This window comes from Nymphalis io, chromosome 18, assembly GCF_905147045.1.
Source record: "Nymphalis io chromosome 18, ilAglIoxx1.1, whole genome shotgun sequence".
NCBI classification, from domain to species: Eukaryota; Metazoa; Arthropoda; class Insecta; order Lepidoptera; family Nymphalidae; genus Nymphalis; species Nymphalis io.
Window position 1 is genome coordinate 7,855,794 of NC_065905.1, and position 18,304 is coordinate 7,874,097.

The window sequence follows — 18,304 nt, forward strand, 5'->3', positions numbered from 1 at the left end:
TAAAACACAGAATCATGGCGAAGCGTAAACAGGCAGCGGTTGCCAAGTTTGTCGGCTTAAAATTTCTAGCGGCTAAGTTTCGTCCTTGGTGGGCTTACTTCGAATTTGGGTGTAAGCTAATAACGATGTTTTTTACCGTGAAAACGCAAGAAAACTAGATATATTTACTCATATTCTACATAAGAAAAGATTAATACATATCCCTAGTTGTCTATCATATTTAATTGAATAAAGTAACAAACTTCAGAAGATTTTTATCTAAAGGATACGTGCACAAGACACCAACACCAGTATCACAGATTAGTAAAAAAAAATATGGCGGATACACAAATAAATAGATGCTAATATTATCCAAAATAATTTTATTGGAATATACATTAAGTACTAGCCTAGTATAGAATTTACATAAGATATTCAAAAACTTTGAACGGACATATCTAACAAACTTATATGAATAATAATAATGTGTATAAATATAAGCTTATTTACTGGTGGTAGGGCTTTGTGCAAGCTCGTCTGGGTAGGTACCACCCACTCATCAGATATTCTACCGCAAAACAGCAATACTTGATATTGTTGTGTTCCGGTTTGAAGGGTGAGTGAGCCAGTGTAATTACAGGCACAAGGGACATAAAATCTTAGTTCCCAAGGTTGGTGGCGCATTGGCTATAAGCGATGGTTGACATTTCTTGCAATGCCAATGTCTAAGGGCGTTTGGTGACCACTTACCATCAGGTTGCCCATATGCTCGTCCACCTTCCTATTCTATAAAAGCGTTAAATCACGCTACGTCATCAATATATGTATATACCGACACTATTTTTTCTTATTTCTTTAAAATATTTGTAATAATTGGTTACAAGTAATAACGTTTAAAATATTCAAGTTAATAGTTAAAGTAAAGTTTAATATAAAAACAAAACAAATCTTTAATCTTTTAAGTACTATTTATTATAAATGCATCTTAGTTTCTTTGTTATACTTACTTACATTATAATAAGGTACAATATAATAGTAATTTATAATAGAAATAGTCTTGAAATAAAGTTAACAAGCCATTAGAGAAACAGTTTAATACGCTTCACAACAATGACTATCTTTAACGTACTTAAACAGGAATCCTAAACTTCAATAGGACTCCTTTGATAATAAACCAAGAAGTATGTTAACAAAACGACGACACACATTACTAGAACAGAACAGCAGTCTAAGTCGATTCCATTTTCCACTTGATGATATTGTATTTGGTTACCATTAATCTATTCCGAACTGTCCCTCCTTTGTTTCACCATTCCATTTCTGTCTGAACTGCTGCCAGGTATCGAATTATTGAAATGTGAGTTAACGGCTTCCTGCATAACATTCGCTATCTGAGCCCTCGCCCACATCTTTATATTAGCCGGTAATTGCTTCATTTCCGGTAGAAATGAGAGCAAAAATAGCTTGTCGCTGTCTCCGTCGTCAGATATATCTACGGGGAAGACCGGCATCTCCAACTCCTCTGGAGCCGGCTCTCCGTCCGAGCTGGATTTCTTTCGACGTTTTCGTCTCGGCGTATGACTTGTGTGACTGCTAAAAAGAGGATCTTCGGTCTGGTTGCTGAATATCACCTGGTTACCATCTTGGTCGTCACTGGAAAAACAAACTTAACGTAAACAGTAAGTTTTTAGAGATATTTTATCGATCAAGAAGATCGTGAGAAAATAGTGAGACAGTTGAAAACAACAAATCTGAAAATAATATCATTACCTATACTCGTGTGAAATTTCACACTCGACTCGACTCACCTCCATCAGGGTTATTTAATTAAAATTACATCTAAAAATAATTTCGTCAATGAATACAATCAGTATATATTTATCGTAAGCATTTAATTCGCCGTTATTTTATTTGTTTATAAAGTAATTACGCGGTCCAACGATGCCATTGCCTGAGAAATTACTAATTATTAGCAGTTTATTGAGTACTTCGATTAAGCAACCTTTGACGTTATTCGTTATTCGAGCTTTAATTTAAAATACTTGAATAATTATCATAATCTATCAAATAACAGAAGTAGACGACTGAATTAAGATATAAAAAAATGTCTGAAAATATTGAGAAAAAAATTATTAATGCGGTAACGATTACGCAAAAAGCAAACCTGAGCAAATAAAGCATCCGCTATATGATAATATGACGGATGCTTTATTTCCTACCTGTCAAGGTCTTCGGCCTCGCAGGCCATAACTCAGCAAGTATGCAGTTCTTGCTCATTATAGATAACGAGATTGTGTCAAAAAACGCCTTTGAAATCAACATTTCAATGTGCGCTGAACATAAAATTACTGTGATTATTAAGGATTGTTTCGTCTCAATTATATTATTGTATATAATTAATTCATTTGAAGTAATTTATATACAATCAATATATAAATACGAATGTTATCTATCAATATAGTCAACGGAACTTTTCTAAGTTTACAAATACTTGGAGAAATCTTCAAGTATTTTTTCTACCAAATATTTACTGAAACCTTTTTTTGTACCCGGACTTACCTACTTAGCTAAAATTCAACCCTTTTAGGATTTTCAAAGCCCTTCGACCCGAATCCCAAAGGATTTTCCGGTCGTATTCCCGCACTAGTTAGTTGATTGGACTATTGTGCCTTTAAAGGAATATTAACGTATTGAAGATATACCTCAGGAACAGTGCTTGTTGTTGAGTTTTAGAGCAAGTAAAATATATTGAACTGGTAACTTATTGTTTAATGATATGGTTCGATTCAATTGTCATTAATACATTTTAAATATAAGAAAATAATTTATAAGCGATTAGTAACTTATTATTAATTACTTAAATATTATAGACTGAAGGCGTTTTCTAGAGCTCAGCGAAGTGAACCGAAAAAACAGCACGACTATCGTAACTAATACATATGTAACATATATACTAAGTTAAGAGTATTGACCCCTTGAATCACTGGGCGTGATCAGATTGTAACGCAAGAGTGAAACTACTAAAGTTACTAACATACTCACTCATCACTAACGCTGCCCTCGAAGCCGCCGAGGAAACTCATACGTTTGAAGTATATGTAGACGCGTCGGTTGCCACGCGGCGCCGCGCGCCGAGCTCGCAGCTCCCTGTTGTACGCGTCCCGAAGTGAGCGCCATTTCCTTTGCAACTGGAGGACTGCGCGACATATGGCCAATACATAACCAAAATATACTTTACGATAATTGAATGTAAATTCCATCATTCTTTTTATCGTTAAAATATTTGGAAATATAACACTTAAAAAAATTGTGTTGTTTCAAAAATAGCTTATATATAATAAATCTTTTAAATTATCACCAATACTTCTGAACTTGGGTTGATAACATGAATAGATACTAGAAATTAAATGAAAAAAATGAATGTACGAGACTGTTGCCAGTGTGTGTGTGTTGGCACCTCGATCGTATGCAGTTGCCTTATTGAAACTGTCCCAGTCGTCGTATATGGCGGCTCCGACCTCCTTCCACAGATGCAGCTTTTCCTCCCGGTCGGCGGGCTGCTCTGTCCGGTATAAACCTGGACGCTTCTTTATTTCCTCAATCAAACGCGCCGGGTTCAATTGATACAGCGTTGTCTTTATCATGTCACTCGTTTTGCTGCACAAATAATTGTCTTGATGTGTTTCATAATACGAATAGACAAAATGGTTAAATAAATTACATCGACAGAAATATAAAATAAGGGGAAGAAACATAAAAAAAGCTTATTATGATAATGATAATGTGTTCATAAACATTAATTCATCTCAAATGAATGTCTGAAACAATGATAAATAAAATATCTACCTGTAAATAAACCGTATTTTGAAAATGGCAGTTTGCGTCAGATTTTTGACCGCAGTGAATAATAATCATATGGTTGTTATATAAACATAATGGGTTATGTCACGTATATCTGACTGTTGTAATGCATATATTTAATAAATATAATGTATTAACACCTTAATTATAGATAAACCTGACATCAATATAACAATTTGATTCTTGAACGTGTATGTCGTAAGAGTTTGCGCTGATCTCGATAAAACACAGTACTCACCTTTTCTGCTTATACACTTTCCAAAACCTTAATCTGTATGATTTGACACAAAGATTTAAGATATATCTGGTAAAGTATGATTATCGTTTGTTTTGATATTGTTATGCGACAAAACTGACGCACGCTCGGGTCGGACCGCGCCGTGCGACTGCCGCGGGTGCGCGCGTTGGTCGCCGGTGATTGGCCGGGTGCGACAGTCGGCCCGCCCCCTGCGACTCGGCAGTCGCACGTCGCCCTGTGATTGTGAATGACATTATATCACTTGTTGTTTTTCTATTTTTGTGTTGTCAAGTAAACTAATCTATTTGACATATATTTTCAAGAATATTTTTGTTTTAATTCTGACTTAAAAACAAGTATAAAGCTTAGTGCAATACGTACGTAAATTAATAATCTAAAATGCAGTATTAAAAAGCAATATGTATGAAAGACATAATTATAATTAAAATGTATATATATATATATATTAATACGCGAAGAGAAAACTTTGTACACTTCGCGTACAGAGGATTGTGAGATTTGGCACGGTTAAAGTTTAAATGGAGAAGTTTAGAAAGCTAATATTTATGTGTATGTGTGTTACAAATACGTTATATTAAATAATATAAAACATTCATAGTTCACGTCCATGCCAACGTTTTTGTTGACCTTTACTTGTTTCATCCAGCTAAACCTCATTTTTGTACCTTTCGTGTTCCTCAAACAACTCGAAATATATTATATTGTTACAGCTAAACAAAAATACAATTAACTATATAAACACATATTTACATTTACGAGACATTGTTATTTTTGTATGGTATCGAAAAAAAATCGTACCTTTTTAGTATTGAATATAAAAGAAGGCAAATAATATATTTCGACAAGTATATTGCTAAAAATGTACACAAAATTTATGGGCAGATTTGAAATATACGCGATATGTTATTGGGTTTCCCTATTTTATGATTTATTTCATTATTAATACAACTTTTTAATTACGCAGTAGTGAAATATGTTGTTGTCACACGACCTCCGACGACACTGCGTGTTCGACCGCCAGGGTTGTTGCTGATGGTAAAAATTAAATGACAATATTTTTTATCATGTTATATTGAGTAATATTAAAATGGATATTACTTCTAGTTTTATACAAGTATATAATCTCTTATTTTTTTTTCTTCTTTAATTCAGTTATAGGGATTTATCTGTTTCTTTTTTATTTTAAGCAACTTTTTTAATCTTCTCTTACTCTTGTAAATCGTTTATCGTATTTTTCTTATTTTTGGTATATTCGCTGGAGGTACAGATGTTTGGGCCCCTTTTTCTTCCAGTGGTTACTCAATTTCTGTTTTACTTACATTTGTAGTTTTTTTCAATTTTTGCTACGTATATTTTATTTACGTAGGATTCCCTAGTTTGTGTCGATACATCGATAGCTGGTGATTAGTATATTATTCGTGTCTCTGTATTATTCTTTGCAGCTTAAAATGGTATTTAACGGAACGAATGAGGTGCTTATTCACTAATTTTATTATTTAGTACACGTAACGTAGAGCGCATGGCCAGTATATTGATCCCTTAATTATAAGCCCTAAAAGCCACACATATTTTCAAAGCACTTAATTTACGTTTACTGACGATAATTTAAGAAACTGAATTTACATTTTTAAATCAGAACTTAACTTTTACAATATTCGGCATTCTTTCCTGTCTGCAAGCACTGTTACACTCGCTGACAAAATTTTTAGCAAAAGTCAATACGGAAGACCTCCAAATATTTGGCCAGATTCGTCCAGCTCCAGTAGACCTGGCAACCCTGAATACAAACAACGTTCCGTTAGTTTTATAGATGTTATAAATAACATAGGTGACCATTAAATTAAAGACGGTTTATTTCAACGAATGTAGGTAGCTGACTTTGTACTGCCTATAATGTTTGCTTTTGACTGCCTCGTTAGTCTAGTGGCTACATCTTACATGTAGACCCGAAGGTCTTGGGTTCAAATCCCAGGTCGGGCCAATAAAAAGTTATTGATTTTTTCTGTCGAAAATTGTCAGTAGCAGCCCGGAGTCTGGAAATTGGAAGTGTGTACACGTCCATGCCTCGGAAAGCACGTAGAACCGTTGGTCCTGCGCCTGAGTTCTTTCCGGTCGTGTCGGATTGCCTTCCCATCAGATTATGAGAGGAAATAGGGAGTGATCCATCTTGAGAAATCAAACCTTGAGAACTATATCTCGGAAAATATTAACTATAGAGAAAAAAACTAAAACAAGATGGCGGCTAACGCTCGCGGCTTGGGATGACAAAACCGGTTTTAAACTAAGGGGGCACCCTCTGACGTAATCCAATCTAATAATCGAGTAGCGGGATTTTATGCAGAGCATATGTCTAAAAATCTTGGACTGTAGAATATGCGTAACAAAGTTTTTTTAATTTTTTTGTAAATAATAAATTTCTCATTATTATATTTCATTTTTATATTAACTAAGTTGCTATACAACTAAAGAACAAAAACATTTTTAAGAGTAGTTTAAAAATTTGAAAGCAAAGGTTTTTATTTATTAAGAGCAAAATGTTTGAAAAGCTATATTGCTAAAACTTGGTGTCTGGTAATTTTTCATAATATAGCAATAATGATTATTTTAAAAAATTTACAAAACTCGTAGCTAATGTATGAATTAATGACTATACAGGAAGTTTTCTATGCATTATTAATTTGCAGTCTGAGAACATACTATCTAGGTAGTTTTACGGTAAAATGTTTGCGTAGGTACATCAGTGCGCGGGAATATAAATATTAGGTATATAATAATATATAATTCTCCGCTATTCCATGACGCATTGCTGCAGAGTTTTAAATGAAGAATCCTCACAGATTATATCAATGCACCAACCAATGTTATTCAAACATTTTATATTAAAAAAAAATGGAAGCGCCGACGAAATATTTTTTTTCATTCAATGAAACGCGCCCGTGCCAACTTGTGCTACCGCAATTCTGTCGTCGCGTTGGTTTAATTTCTTTAAATAATATACCTATTAACATTTATTCAGCTTTTTTTATATACAATTTTAATTTTGAATACAGATGAAGAATACTTCTTATATTGTATAGTATTAGGTTTTACTAAATATTTCTATAAAATGTCATTAAAACGCGATTAATGTAATTAATTATATACGTATTTAATGAAGGTGGATTATTATTTTATATCAATGCTGTTAATCTGTTTATATAAATGACAATTATATAATTTTTTGAAGAGTATTGATGCATTCTATATTATATATTATTGTTTAAAGATTTACTTGAACACTCTCGGACTCTGTACTTACGTAAATATATTATAATATTTAATAGCTGTGTGTATTTTATTTTTTTGTATTATGTCATACATCAAATATGACGGACAAATTCAAAGTATTACCGCGAATATCATTAATAATGTATAAGAGACATTAATTATATCCGTTTTTTGTGTACGTGTAAATGAAATGTGTAGGCGTGTATAAATATCACTCTGATTTATAAAAAAAAAACAAGTCTTGTCTAGTACGGCATTATTTGATAAATTCAAAATGTTTATATTGTATATTTTGTTAATATGTTCTAGCAAAACGTAGCAAAAACCATAAAAGTAATCGATTATATCACCAAAGTAATCTTATCGCATAAACACTACGCCTGATTTGTGAACCTACGAATTAGTGCGGAATCGCAACATATAATTACATAAATTACAACATTGGCATTGAAAATTTTTCGTTTAAAAATAGCTCGAAAAACAGATAATAAAATTAGTCGTAACAATATTGTGCACGAGTTCCAAATTCCAATTTCAAAACAGTCTCGTCTCGTACGGTAGGGTGGGCGTCACGCGGAGATACATAAGTATACATACTTATATAGCTTTTGCTGTAGTGTTTATAAAGTCTATAATTTACCAACAACGTTCGGCGCTCCGTGTGGCCTATCGTGCGAGGTATTGATGTAGGTGGAAAAGGAGCGGCAACGTCGCACTCAACGTTGCCGCGCCGGTACCGCTAGGCGGCGTTGCCGTCTCGACCCACTTACAAACGGCAACAGGGGCCGGTGCGCCGCGTTTTTTTCACTTTGCTAAATTATTCGAGTTTGTTTATAGCTTAATTGCGAGCGATTTTTAGATTCCGACCGAAGCGCTTCCTGGATACTAGCGCTCAAAATGTTTACGATTCAATTACCTACTTTTTTTTACATTTTACGTTGTGCTACTTGAAACCTTTTCTATTATTACATTTAAAGCTCATTGTAAATAAAACATAAAACATAGGAAAAAGTATAATTTATTTGTACCTATACTATAATGTATTCGTGTCTTCTATGACCTTTATTGTTAAAAACAATAACAAAAAATATCAATCAAAATACATTGTTTTTCATGTGTGGCAATATAATTTTAGCAATAATATTTTATATTATAAGAATGGTATCTACCTACAGCAAGGACATTAATAAAAATTGAAATAAAAGTAACAATACAAATTTTATAAAAAAATATACTATATAACCTATTTACTTAAATATCATTTTACTGCCTTTCATTGTACTGTATTGCGAGACCTTGAGAAATTTTTAGAGGTCGTTCGAGTTTTCACTCTAAAAGTTTGAAAATTATGTTACAAGTTAAAATAAGTGATAATTTATTAAACATCACTCGTGTGAGGAGTTGTATAGACTCACAATATATTTTACTAGATAATCATTTCAATTACACGAAAGCCCATCGGTTTCAAGTGTAGCTTTTTGTCAGACAAGAACACTCGAAAGTTCTATAAAGAGGTCGATTATAATCTGAATCCATTTTATAGATTAGATAAGTAAAATTAATTTATAATACAGGAGCTCTTCTTATATTTACAGTTAAAAGTCAAATATATGTTTTTACCAGCTAGCTGTCCCGGCTGCGCACGGTTAGATTGGATTTGTCCGACTTTTTCAACGATCCTCGCCAATATACACAAAATCATAATGAATTCACCTAAACCTTCCTCGTGAATCACTCCGTCTATTGGTGAAAACCGTATGAGAATCGGTTCGCTAGTTTTGGAGTTGATCGAGTTCAGATATACAGAATGTGTTTTGTAATATGTACGCGACAAATGATATCTATGTTCGGACGAAAAATATTCTATAAACATATTGTGCTATATTTGTTTATGTAAAGTTAAATTAAAACTAACCCAGTCACCTATACATAGAATATGTATATAACATAGTAATGTTGGCTTTTGTAAACCTATTCACATTAATTCTGTGCGATGTTTTTGTTTCCTCATATATTCATAAAATAAAAGACGACGACTCAAAGGGAAACCTCACGAAATACATTGAATAAAAAGACCTGATTTCGATCAAAGAAATATATACCTATAAATATATAGTGAGTTTCATGAAGGTCGATTAGGACGTTAGTATAGTAAGTTCAAGTTCAAACTCCCAAGTACATTTTTAGTAACAAATTAATTAAGTAATCTTACTATATATAATCTTTGGTAAATCTACTTTTTTTTAAAAACATTGTAGCGGCCCAGACGTACGAATTTGGCAGTATTACTTTCCGGTCCCACGCAAAGCACGTTAATCCATAGGTACAGGACCTTTATGGATTCTCTATCTCTGGTCGTGTCAAGTTACCGCCTCATCGGAGTATGAGAGTGCGCCTGTGTTTGCGTTCATACTTGCGCAATTTAATATCTGCAATCTGTACAGTTGGCTAGTCTTTGAGAGTAACCGCCGCCACCGAAGCGAAGGATCGGTCAGGAATCTCCATATTTAAGTACAGACATATTTAATATAAATACAATTCAATTTTAAACAGAAATATTATCTTTATCCATTTGATTATATTGTACGAAAACATCCATGTGTAAAGCGACAGTTTTTCTTAAATTACTAACTCCACGCTTTTATCATCCAACTTTAGTTATACATAATAACACACCTTATTTATTAGTATTCGCTTAACCTAATTGTTATATCAAAGTATTCTCATACTCCATAGTCACAAGACGAAACCTGAAACGTCTTCTAAGAACGAAATTAGACGTGCCGTCTTGTGTCGGTAACTTTGCCTTTATTCGCAGCATTTCTATTCTTCCATTGTGTTTCAGTTAACAAAGTGAACACCTGCCATTGATCGTGCAGTACAGTACTAGATGTACTGTTTCTGTGCTGTCTCGTCTCATGTACTCAGGGTTGCCAACTCAAAGACAAAAAACGTATTATAATTTATTTTCTACTTCAATATAGGTATTGATATCCTCAAAAATAATATTATAAAGTACTCATAATTAAACAAATAAAAATTAAAAATAGCTGAAGTGGAATGGTGGCAAGGTTGCTGGCAGTATTTCCTCCAATTATTTGGCAGTATTTGAATCCCAATTCTGTTCTTCTGGGCTTAAAATGAAATAGCCATCCTGGCACCACTCTAGACAATAAGACGCTTATATTTTAATTTTTTTTTTTAAAACAAATTAATTTTGCTCATTTATAGTTATATACCTTACATGTATATAGTAATGTACTCGAGTCCCGAACCCTACAGTTTGTTCCGATGTACAACGTGAGTTAGTAATACCTGTTTCTATCAAAATCGATTAATTATGTATATCTAATGCCACGCAACTGATAATAGCATGAAATTAATCAAACACGTTATACGTATAATAAGATAGAGTGATGTATTTTTACACATTACACTCAATTTTATCTTATTCATCATTATTGTATGTATGTAGGTTTTAGAAAGTTGTTATTTTTTTTATACAACGATATTCGTAAATAAGGAAACTATTTCATTCAAACATGATTGTGTTGTGTGGCAGTTTCGAATTCCAAACTTAGTTGATTGTTTTTAAATTAAGTAATTGAAATGTGTTGTTTATTAAATATTTAGTATCTCCTTTTTATATGTAAATGCACTTACTTACCTGTTCTTTTACAAAAATTCTTTCACCAAAGGTTGTCTGTGAGAGATCGCTATAAGCGATAAAACCGCCTTTGCGCACCAATTTTTATTTATTATATTTTATATTTAATTTTTACTTTTATTTATTTTTTTCTTTGATTGTTTCCTATTTCTTTTATCTTATTTATATGTTGTGCAACAAGTACTAAACAAAATATTTATTTTGTGTAAATACTATACGACTATAACGCCACCTACAGTACGTTGTGAGTATTATACCTTCACGAAAGTGCCGCAACTACGAAGTTTTAACTCAATCGGTAGAACTGTCCGTGAGCGCATACACTTAGTAATACCTATGTGGAAGAAAGAACTATTATAATATACTATATATAATATATATTATAAGCTCTTAAAGGATGTCAAACAATCAAATATGGGTTTAAATGAATTTGAGACATACATTATGTTCTAGAAGGTGTGTAAGATATAGGTAGAATACTTTATTTCATTGAACCTTAATAATAATAATAGAAAAAAACCTACATCTTGAACCAAACAGGTGGATAAGACTAACATCCTATTACTATGATAACAATTGTATTAAATGTCACATGGAATAGCGACCGAGTTCGACATATGTGTATAACAAATAAATTAATATTAACATTGAAGTACTATTCACGGTGAAATACAAATGGTTAAAAACATTTGTGACGTAAAAACTTTTCATTCGTTTCGCGTGAGAGTCGTGAGACTACGCGATCGATTATTGTTCACTTTTACGCACAATTTTGCTTTAAAAATATCGTGTCATCTATACGATTCAATTCTTTGCGTAACGCCTGTGCGCTGTGCCAAGTGTTCACAAATTGTATTGGCAATGTCTCGTAAGTCGGGGAACACACGAAAGACGATCATATTTTTCAATTACAGATAATGTAACATTTTCTAAGATGTAAGAAATATATATAGTTAGTATTTTATCATTTTAAAAGTGTAATCAACTCGCTGGTCGCGCACTTTCCAACCATATAATAGCAATATCATGTAGCTAATAATAAATTGTTATTACTTACAATTAGTATTGTAATCGAACTTATTAAATACTAGCTTTACCGCCTGGCATGTATCGTAACGCTACTTTAAATTTGATTGTAACCCAACTTCAAATTGTTATAAATTTCAACTTGGTCGGTTGAAGGGGGAAAAAATATTTTGGAGAATTTTATCAACGAATTCGTTAATTTTTTTTTTTGGTACAAAATTAACCAGTTAATTTAAATAAAATATAACGAAATGAACAATTAGGTACTCACTGATATTTTATTAATTAATAAGCATTACAAAAATTAACAATTCAAACTTAGTTATATTTTAGATCGTCAAATTAATATCAAAATTTCTTTAATAAACAGACAAAGATTTAAAACTTTGTTCAATAATATTTAGATAAATAAAATAGTAAGTACCTTTAATTACGTCCATTATAAAATAAACTAAATGGAGACAATAATAAAAAGAAATAAATTACAATAGATTAGAAGTACGAAAAAGGTTACATACATATATACAGTATACAAATAAAATTGATAGATAGACATTTAAAAATAGAAGAGGAAGCTCTATGAAAATACATTCAGCCAGTGTGTGTCTGCTCTTATTATTTTTATTCTACGCTGTTTTTGCGCCACCAGTTGCGGGCACAATGCACGTCCGGTGTATTGTAGGATCATCTGCATTCTGCATCTTTATGTTCACTTGCATTCTAGCACACATGCACACACAGCCACACAAGAATGTACTGTATCACCGCTCCCCACGATATAGTTCTCTTATATGTTACACATACATGTAAATCAAGTCATACCGCGGTTAAAAACGTACCTTATGGTAAGTGGGGTAAAGTCTTAATTTGTAGTTATATAATAATGTAGCGTGGTGTATGCAAATGTTAACAATACAGCACAATGACCATCATTGTGGCGGTAAAATTTAACTTAATCTCAACGTTCTGTCTCTGATAGATGTTTAAATAGTCCGCAGTCCGCAGGTATAGTTGAGTACCTACAAGAGGTGCGGCTTATTATACTTGTATTCTGTTTGCGGAATCCTTTCTTGTTGTGTTGAAAAAAATGCATTAGGCTCAGGTCGTTAAGGTGCGTTTTGATTGAAATAGTTGGCAATTTTCGTGTCACCGATAAAATTAATAAAAATTTTATTACAAACGGGCTTTCACAAGACAGAAATCGCCAACTAATTGAAATTTATTTCGTACTAGCTACCCGTTCCAGCTTCGCACGGCTAGAATAAGAGTCTACATCAAACGTTCATATCGTAATACATAAAGCGGCGGTGCATATGGTTTACGCGCTGCGTACCATTAAAGATGCCAGTCGGCATATATTTTTTCGAAATATTCAAAAAACATTTTCATATTTCCCACAGCCAATTTAAACAAACCTATTATGAATTATACCCCTAATTCATTCTCGCGAATCACTCTGTCCATTTATGAAAACCTTATGAAAATTTATTCGATAAGAGGATAACTATGACTCTTATATTGCTAGACAGTCCATTATTCTACTTTTTTTTTCTTATAGTATGGGTAGGCGGACGAGCTTATGGGCTACCTGATGGTAAGTGGTTACCAACGCCCATAGACATTGGCATTGTAAGAAATGTTAACCATCGCTTACATCACTAATGCGCAACCAACCTTGGGAACTTAGATGCTATGTCCCTTGTGTCTGTAATTACACTGGCTCACTAACCCTTAAAACCGGAATACAACAATACTAGTACTGTTGTTTTGCGCTAGAATATAAAAGGCTAAAGCATAAAATCAATTTTACACCTCTAAATACTTATTCGAATAAATTATTATTATTTTATTTAGCCCAAAGTCTAGCGGAGCAGAGAGGTAAAAGTGCCAGCGTCTTGGGTGCAAAGCCACAGGACAATCTTAGACGGCGTATTTTTTCTATTAATTTTCAATGCGTATTTTGATTTTTACTTTAATTATAATTATAGAATATATAAATAAAAATGACTGTACACCATTTATTAAAACATAATTAATTAAAAGTTACAAAATACTCTTATAGATAGTACAATGATGTGACTCACTCTTTTTTTTCAATCCCTACTGTGCCAAGTGTGAAAAGCTGCTGCAATAGTGGGAAGTGTCTTCGTGAATTCAACTAACTATAAACAATTGAATAATTTTTAGTTTTTGGCAACGTATGTATGTACATGTATCTTTTCAACGGCATCCTGTATTCCACAGAACTACAAATTATTGGAACCAATCCAACTTTGTATGAAAATCGATACCATATCTCCTCTCCCAAATCGATAAAAGCAAACCTGGCGATAAGGTACGAGTGAAGTGATTCTTATTCATTATGATAACGGTCATAGGTTCGATTTCCGAGCTCAACATACGGATATATTAGATGCTTATAGTCAACAGACGAGTGAGGTCACGTTGCGTTATCTATTCATGTTATTAAAGTTTTATATTCATAGATATAAAATACCCATATATTTATATGGAAAGCTGTCTGAGAGATAAATTTAAAGTTTCTTGCCAAGATTCACACGAGACTCGACATTCCGAAACAGGCTTACTGTTAATTTTATATAAACTGCAGGTCTTGTATGCGATTTATAATTCGTGTAACACTGCTTGATAACAAATATATTTTTATGACGAAGAAAACATAAAAGTTATGTGAAAATTCGTTTTCATAACCAAAAAAAGGTAAAAAAGGTTGTAATTGAAAATCCAATGAACAAACCTACAGCCTACAGGTACTATAGGGTGGCGTGCATTCGGTTATTGTCAACCACAGCATATCCTGAGGAGTGCGATCTGATCGTCTGTCGTCTTGTTTTTTGTAATATATACGAAACTTATTATTCGATATTTAAAAATGAACTGGAAAAAGTTGTGGTTTTAAATTTCAATTGCGAACAGATTATTCCAAATTTTAGATTCATTTCCGTATGTTGTAAAACGGACGGTATTACAATTTTATATTAATAGGTATACATGTATGGCAAATTTTAACTTTTATGATTTAAAAAAAAAATTCAACAAAAAACATCACTCACAAAATTAAAAACATCGCAACAACAAACTTTTACGCTGGAAAATCGTAAAATATTTCACAGTTTCGTGGGAAAACTAACATTTTTGTGAAATATTTCTCGTTACATACTTGCCCGTATTCCCGCCGGTCCGTGTATGCGAGAGGAATCCCGGTCACCCTTACCCGGGTATGAAGTTGACCTTTCAAAATAAGACTGAACAAGTTTCAACATGTTAAATTTAATTATAATCTTGGGCACGTGCACAAATTCCTAAGCAGTCAAACTGATTTTTGTATCATAAGGTGGAACAGATGTTACGAAAGTAAAAAAATAATAATAATATTATATAAATAATAATCATAATATATAATATAAAATAAAAATAAATAATAATAAGGTATCGACGGAACGAAACCTAATATGGTCTAGGTATTCTTATTTTAATGGTTTCATATTATAATTGTGAAATTTTACGTATAGACATAATTATTATCACTTTTATTCCGAAACAACTCACGTTAGCAAAGCCCTCGGTCTTAATTGTTTAAAAATTTCAAATACATAATACGCTTCATTTTGCTACTCGAATAAAAAAAAACGGTCTGCCATCATTTCCTTACTCAATAAAGGTAATGTTTATAAGTACATCATCATCATCATTTGTATTTTTATCATATATTCATATAATTTATCATTTAAGTCGTTAGAATTTTCTATAAAATGAATCATGCGTTCATCTTTATTACTTGACTTGGCAGTTGGCAGAACACCCCGACATCGTTGCCATGCCTTCATAACATTCACAAAAGAATTAGCTTAAACAACATTAGAAATCGGTTATTCATGTTTATTTTAAAAATTTAAAAGATTACCTACATTACTTAACAAAATAGAAATTTCTGGTTAAACTAGAAAATCGTAATCATGTCGTTATATATAAAAAATATGGCTAAACATTGCTAGAACTTTAATTTACAATGCAGTTATGCTTTAAATTCAGTTTTCATTCATTATACATATAAATAAAATATTCTAAGTCCAATCTGTTAAGCCAAGACCGATAAAGGTTCTTAGCATGCTCACACTACGATAACACTCCCAAATGTACTTTCAACTGTATTAGGCAGATTTTAAACAAATATAAATATTTTTATCTTAACGAAATTTTATCACAGTTATCTGCTTAAAATGCCAACTTCAATTCCTTGGAGACGCGCTACGTTTTAGCTTTGGGAAATAAAAATTTTATGTCTGCAATATGAGCGTAGCAGAATATTTAAAATATATTTTAAAAGTATACAGTCCGGATATAGAAAAATATGATAGAAATAACAGTCAACGCATGCAATATATATAGTGGTTGTAAATCTCACACAACAGTAGCGACGAGCGAATATAACAGTTTACAAATAGAAAGTTAAAACATATTTTACATCTCTATCTAATGTTGAAGTTTACAAACCTCTAGTTTTATTACAACTTCCAGCATAACGTCCTTTATAAGTACGAAAGTACGTTTATACTTACGTGATATCTCGAAAATTGAATGTGATGTGCTGAATCAGTGCGCGACGTTGCCGCTCCGCGCTCGAGGCGCCATGTTGCCGCTTCGCACGGGCGCCGCGTTGCCGCTTCGACCTCCGCGTCCGATACCATTCATACAATTAATAACAAGTAAAGTTGTGATTGTGAATCTTTTCACAATTAGGCACGCGGCTAACGTTATGTTAAGGCCCTTTTGTTTTCTTTTTTTATATTTTTATAGGATTTTTACGTAAAAACGCTTCCAGTATAAAATACATATGCAACAAAATACGATTTTTTTATATTAATTAAAAAAAATCTAAAGCAAATTATAATAAATGAGTAAGTATAACGTATACGTATCTCGCTGCTGAGCACGAGATGAATATTTTATAAAAAAATATAAATATCATGAAAAGTCAGTGGTGCTTGCCCGGATCGGAACCCACTGTCTACGGTTCACGTGTTTCATTTAAATGAGCGCAGTATTTCAAATCATAATATGTATTATATAAACGTAATAATGTAGATTCGAACCTTAATATAATCGAATTTTTAATTCGCATTAGTACGAATTACTACAATACCATATGACACAATATCGTGTCGTAAAAATAATTTGCATTTAAATACTGTTTTTTTTCTCGTTATCGCTTATATTTGTTTAGATATTGTTACCAGGTAGTAGGTGGTAGGGCTTTGTGCAAGCCAGTCTGGGTAGATACAACACACTCATCTGATATTCTACTGCTAAACGGTAATATTTAGTATTGTTGCGTTCCAGTTTGAAGGGTGATCGAGCCAATGTAACTACAAGCACAAGGGACACAACATCAACGCTTAATATTTCTTATACCGCCCATGTCTAGTGAACGTGGGGACCACGTAACATCAGGCTCATTTGGGATATTGGAATACAAGTTTCTTTGTGAGTTACAGTACTTTCTTTCATCATCTGATAACTTCATTATTATTTTGATTAAACAATCACTCTCAATAGAAATCGATCGCGATCGTATATACACGGGGCGCTAATGTCCTGGTTTAATGTTATTGCTCTAGTTAAGTCCCGACACGAACCTAATGTTAGATTATATTATCTATCTGGATAATCTATTTGTGTATGACATTTTAGAATATATAAAGGGCCGATCGATTTAAAGTTATTAGTAAAATTAGGTTAGTTGGGTGTTAGAGCTTAGCTAGATAATCGAATTTAGCAACACAGTTAATTTTATCCGTATTAAAGAACTTTTTGTGTATATATATATATATGTGGCATAAGAATGTGATTTGTTATCCCACAATTTTAATTTTATGGCTATCTGTCTTAAAGTTCATCATAAAATATAAAAATAAGTTAAATTATATATATATATATATATGATGTGTATAATATAGATAGTTGTAAATTCATAGAAATGTAACGTCAAAAGTTACGAAGCGTGACAAACTCGTCTGGATTTATCGATGTATTGCCCCCAGCGTAGTTTATTAAGATTTCATGCTCGCTCGCATATTTGTGCCGTGTATCATTCAGCTAAGCTAATGAAATATGTATGCCGTGGCGCCGTCAATAAAAAAAAATAATACTTTTCTCAGAATCCACAATAGAGTCACATTGTTATCCAAAACGATATTGTGTTCATAAAATCTAGAAGTTTCCTT

General features: G+C 32.6%; 3 protein-coding genes across 5 annotated transcripts in view; 1 reads left to right on the forward strand and 2 right to left on the reverse strand.

Moving 5' to 3' along the window:
- Window positions 1–18,304, forward strand: part of LOC126775702 (uncharacterized) — a 109,029-nt gene that overhangs the window by 24,688 nt on the left and 66,037 nt on the right. The window lies entirely within an intron of this gene.
- Window positions 402–4,235, reverse strand: LOC126775726 (uncharacterized). 2 transcript variants are annotated; one of them, XM_050497824.1, is made up of 4 exons: window positions 4,079–4,235; window positions 3,437–3,636; window positions 3,022–3,175; window positions 1,064–1,632 (listed from the first exon to the last, which is right to left on the reverse strand). In XM_050497824.1, the coding sequence occupies exons 2-4, from the start codon at window positions 3,621–3,623 to the stop codon at window positions 1,260–1,262; spliced, it is 714 nt and encodes a 237-aa protein (XP_050353781.1). In that variant the 5' UTR covers window positions 3,624–3,636; window positions 4,079–4,235; the 3' UTR covers window positions 1,064–1,259. The 2 variants fall into 2 exon arrangements, with proteins under 2 accessions (XP_050353782.1, XP_050353781.1); XM_050497825.1 differs by lacking the exon at window positions 4,079–4,235 and having other exon boundaries at window positions 402–1,632.
- On the reverse strand, window positions 4,079–16,856 carry LOC126775731 (uncharacterized). Of its 2 annotated transcripts, none has more exons than XM_050497831.1 (2): window positions 16,640–16,856; window positions 4,079–4,313 (listed from the first exon to the last, which is right to left on the reverse strand). In XM_050497831.1, the coding sequence occupies exons 1-2, from the start codon at window positions 16,766–16,768 to the stop codon at window positions 4,134–4,136; spliced, it is 309 nt and encodes a 102-aa protein (XP_050353788.1). In that variant the 5' UTR covers window positions 16,769–16,856; the 3' UTR covers window positions 4,079–4,133. The 2 variants fall into 2 exon arrangements, 1 of the variants encoding a protein (XP_050353788.1); XR_007669906.1 differs by lacking the exon at window positions 4,079–4,313 and adding an exon at window positions 5,664–5,876.

Bases quoted from the DNA above. Each gene is read 5' to 3' on its own strand.
- LOC126775726 (XM_050497825.1), bottom strand. From the start codon at position 3,623: ATGATAAAGACAACGCTGTATCAATTGAACCCGGCGCGTTTGATTGAG. The intron at 3,176-3,436 runs GTGCCAACACAC...TATGTCGCGCAG, and splicing joins GGCAACTGCATACGATCGAG to TCCTCCAGTTGCAAAGGAAA. The intron at 1,633-3,021 runs GTGAGTATGTTA...TTGTTTTTCCAG, and splicing joins GAGGGCAGCGTTAGTGATGA to TGACGACCAAGATGGTAACC.
- LOC126775731 (XM_050497831.1), bottom strand. From the start codon at position 16,768: ATGGTATCGGACGCGGAGGTCGAAGCGGCAACGCGGCGCCCGTGCGAA. The intron at 4,314-16,639 runs GTAAGTATAAAC...TCACAATCACAG, and splicing joins TTCAATTTTCGAGATATCAC to GGCGACGTGCGACTGCCGAG.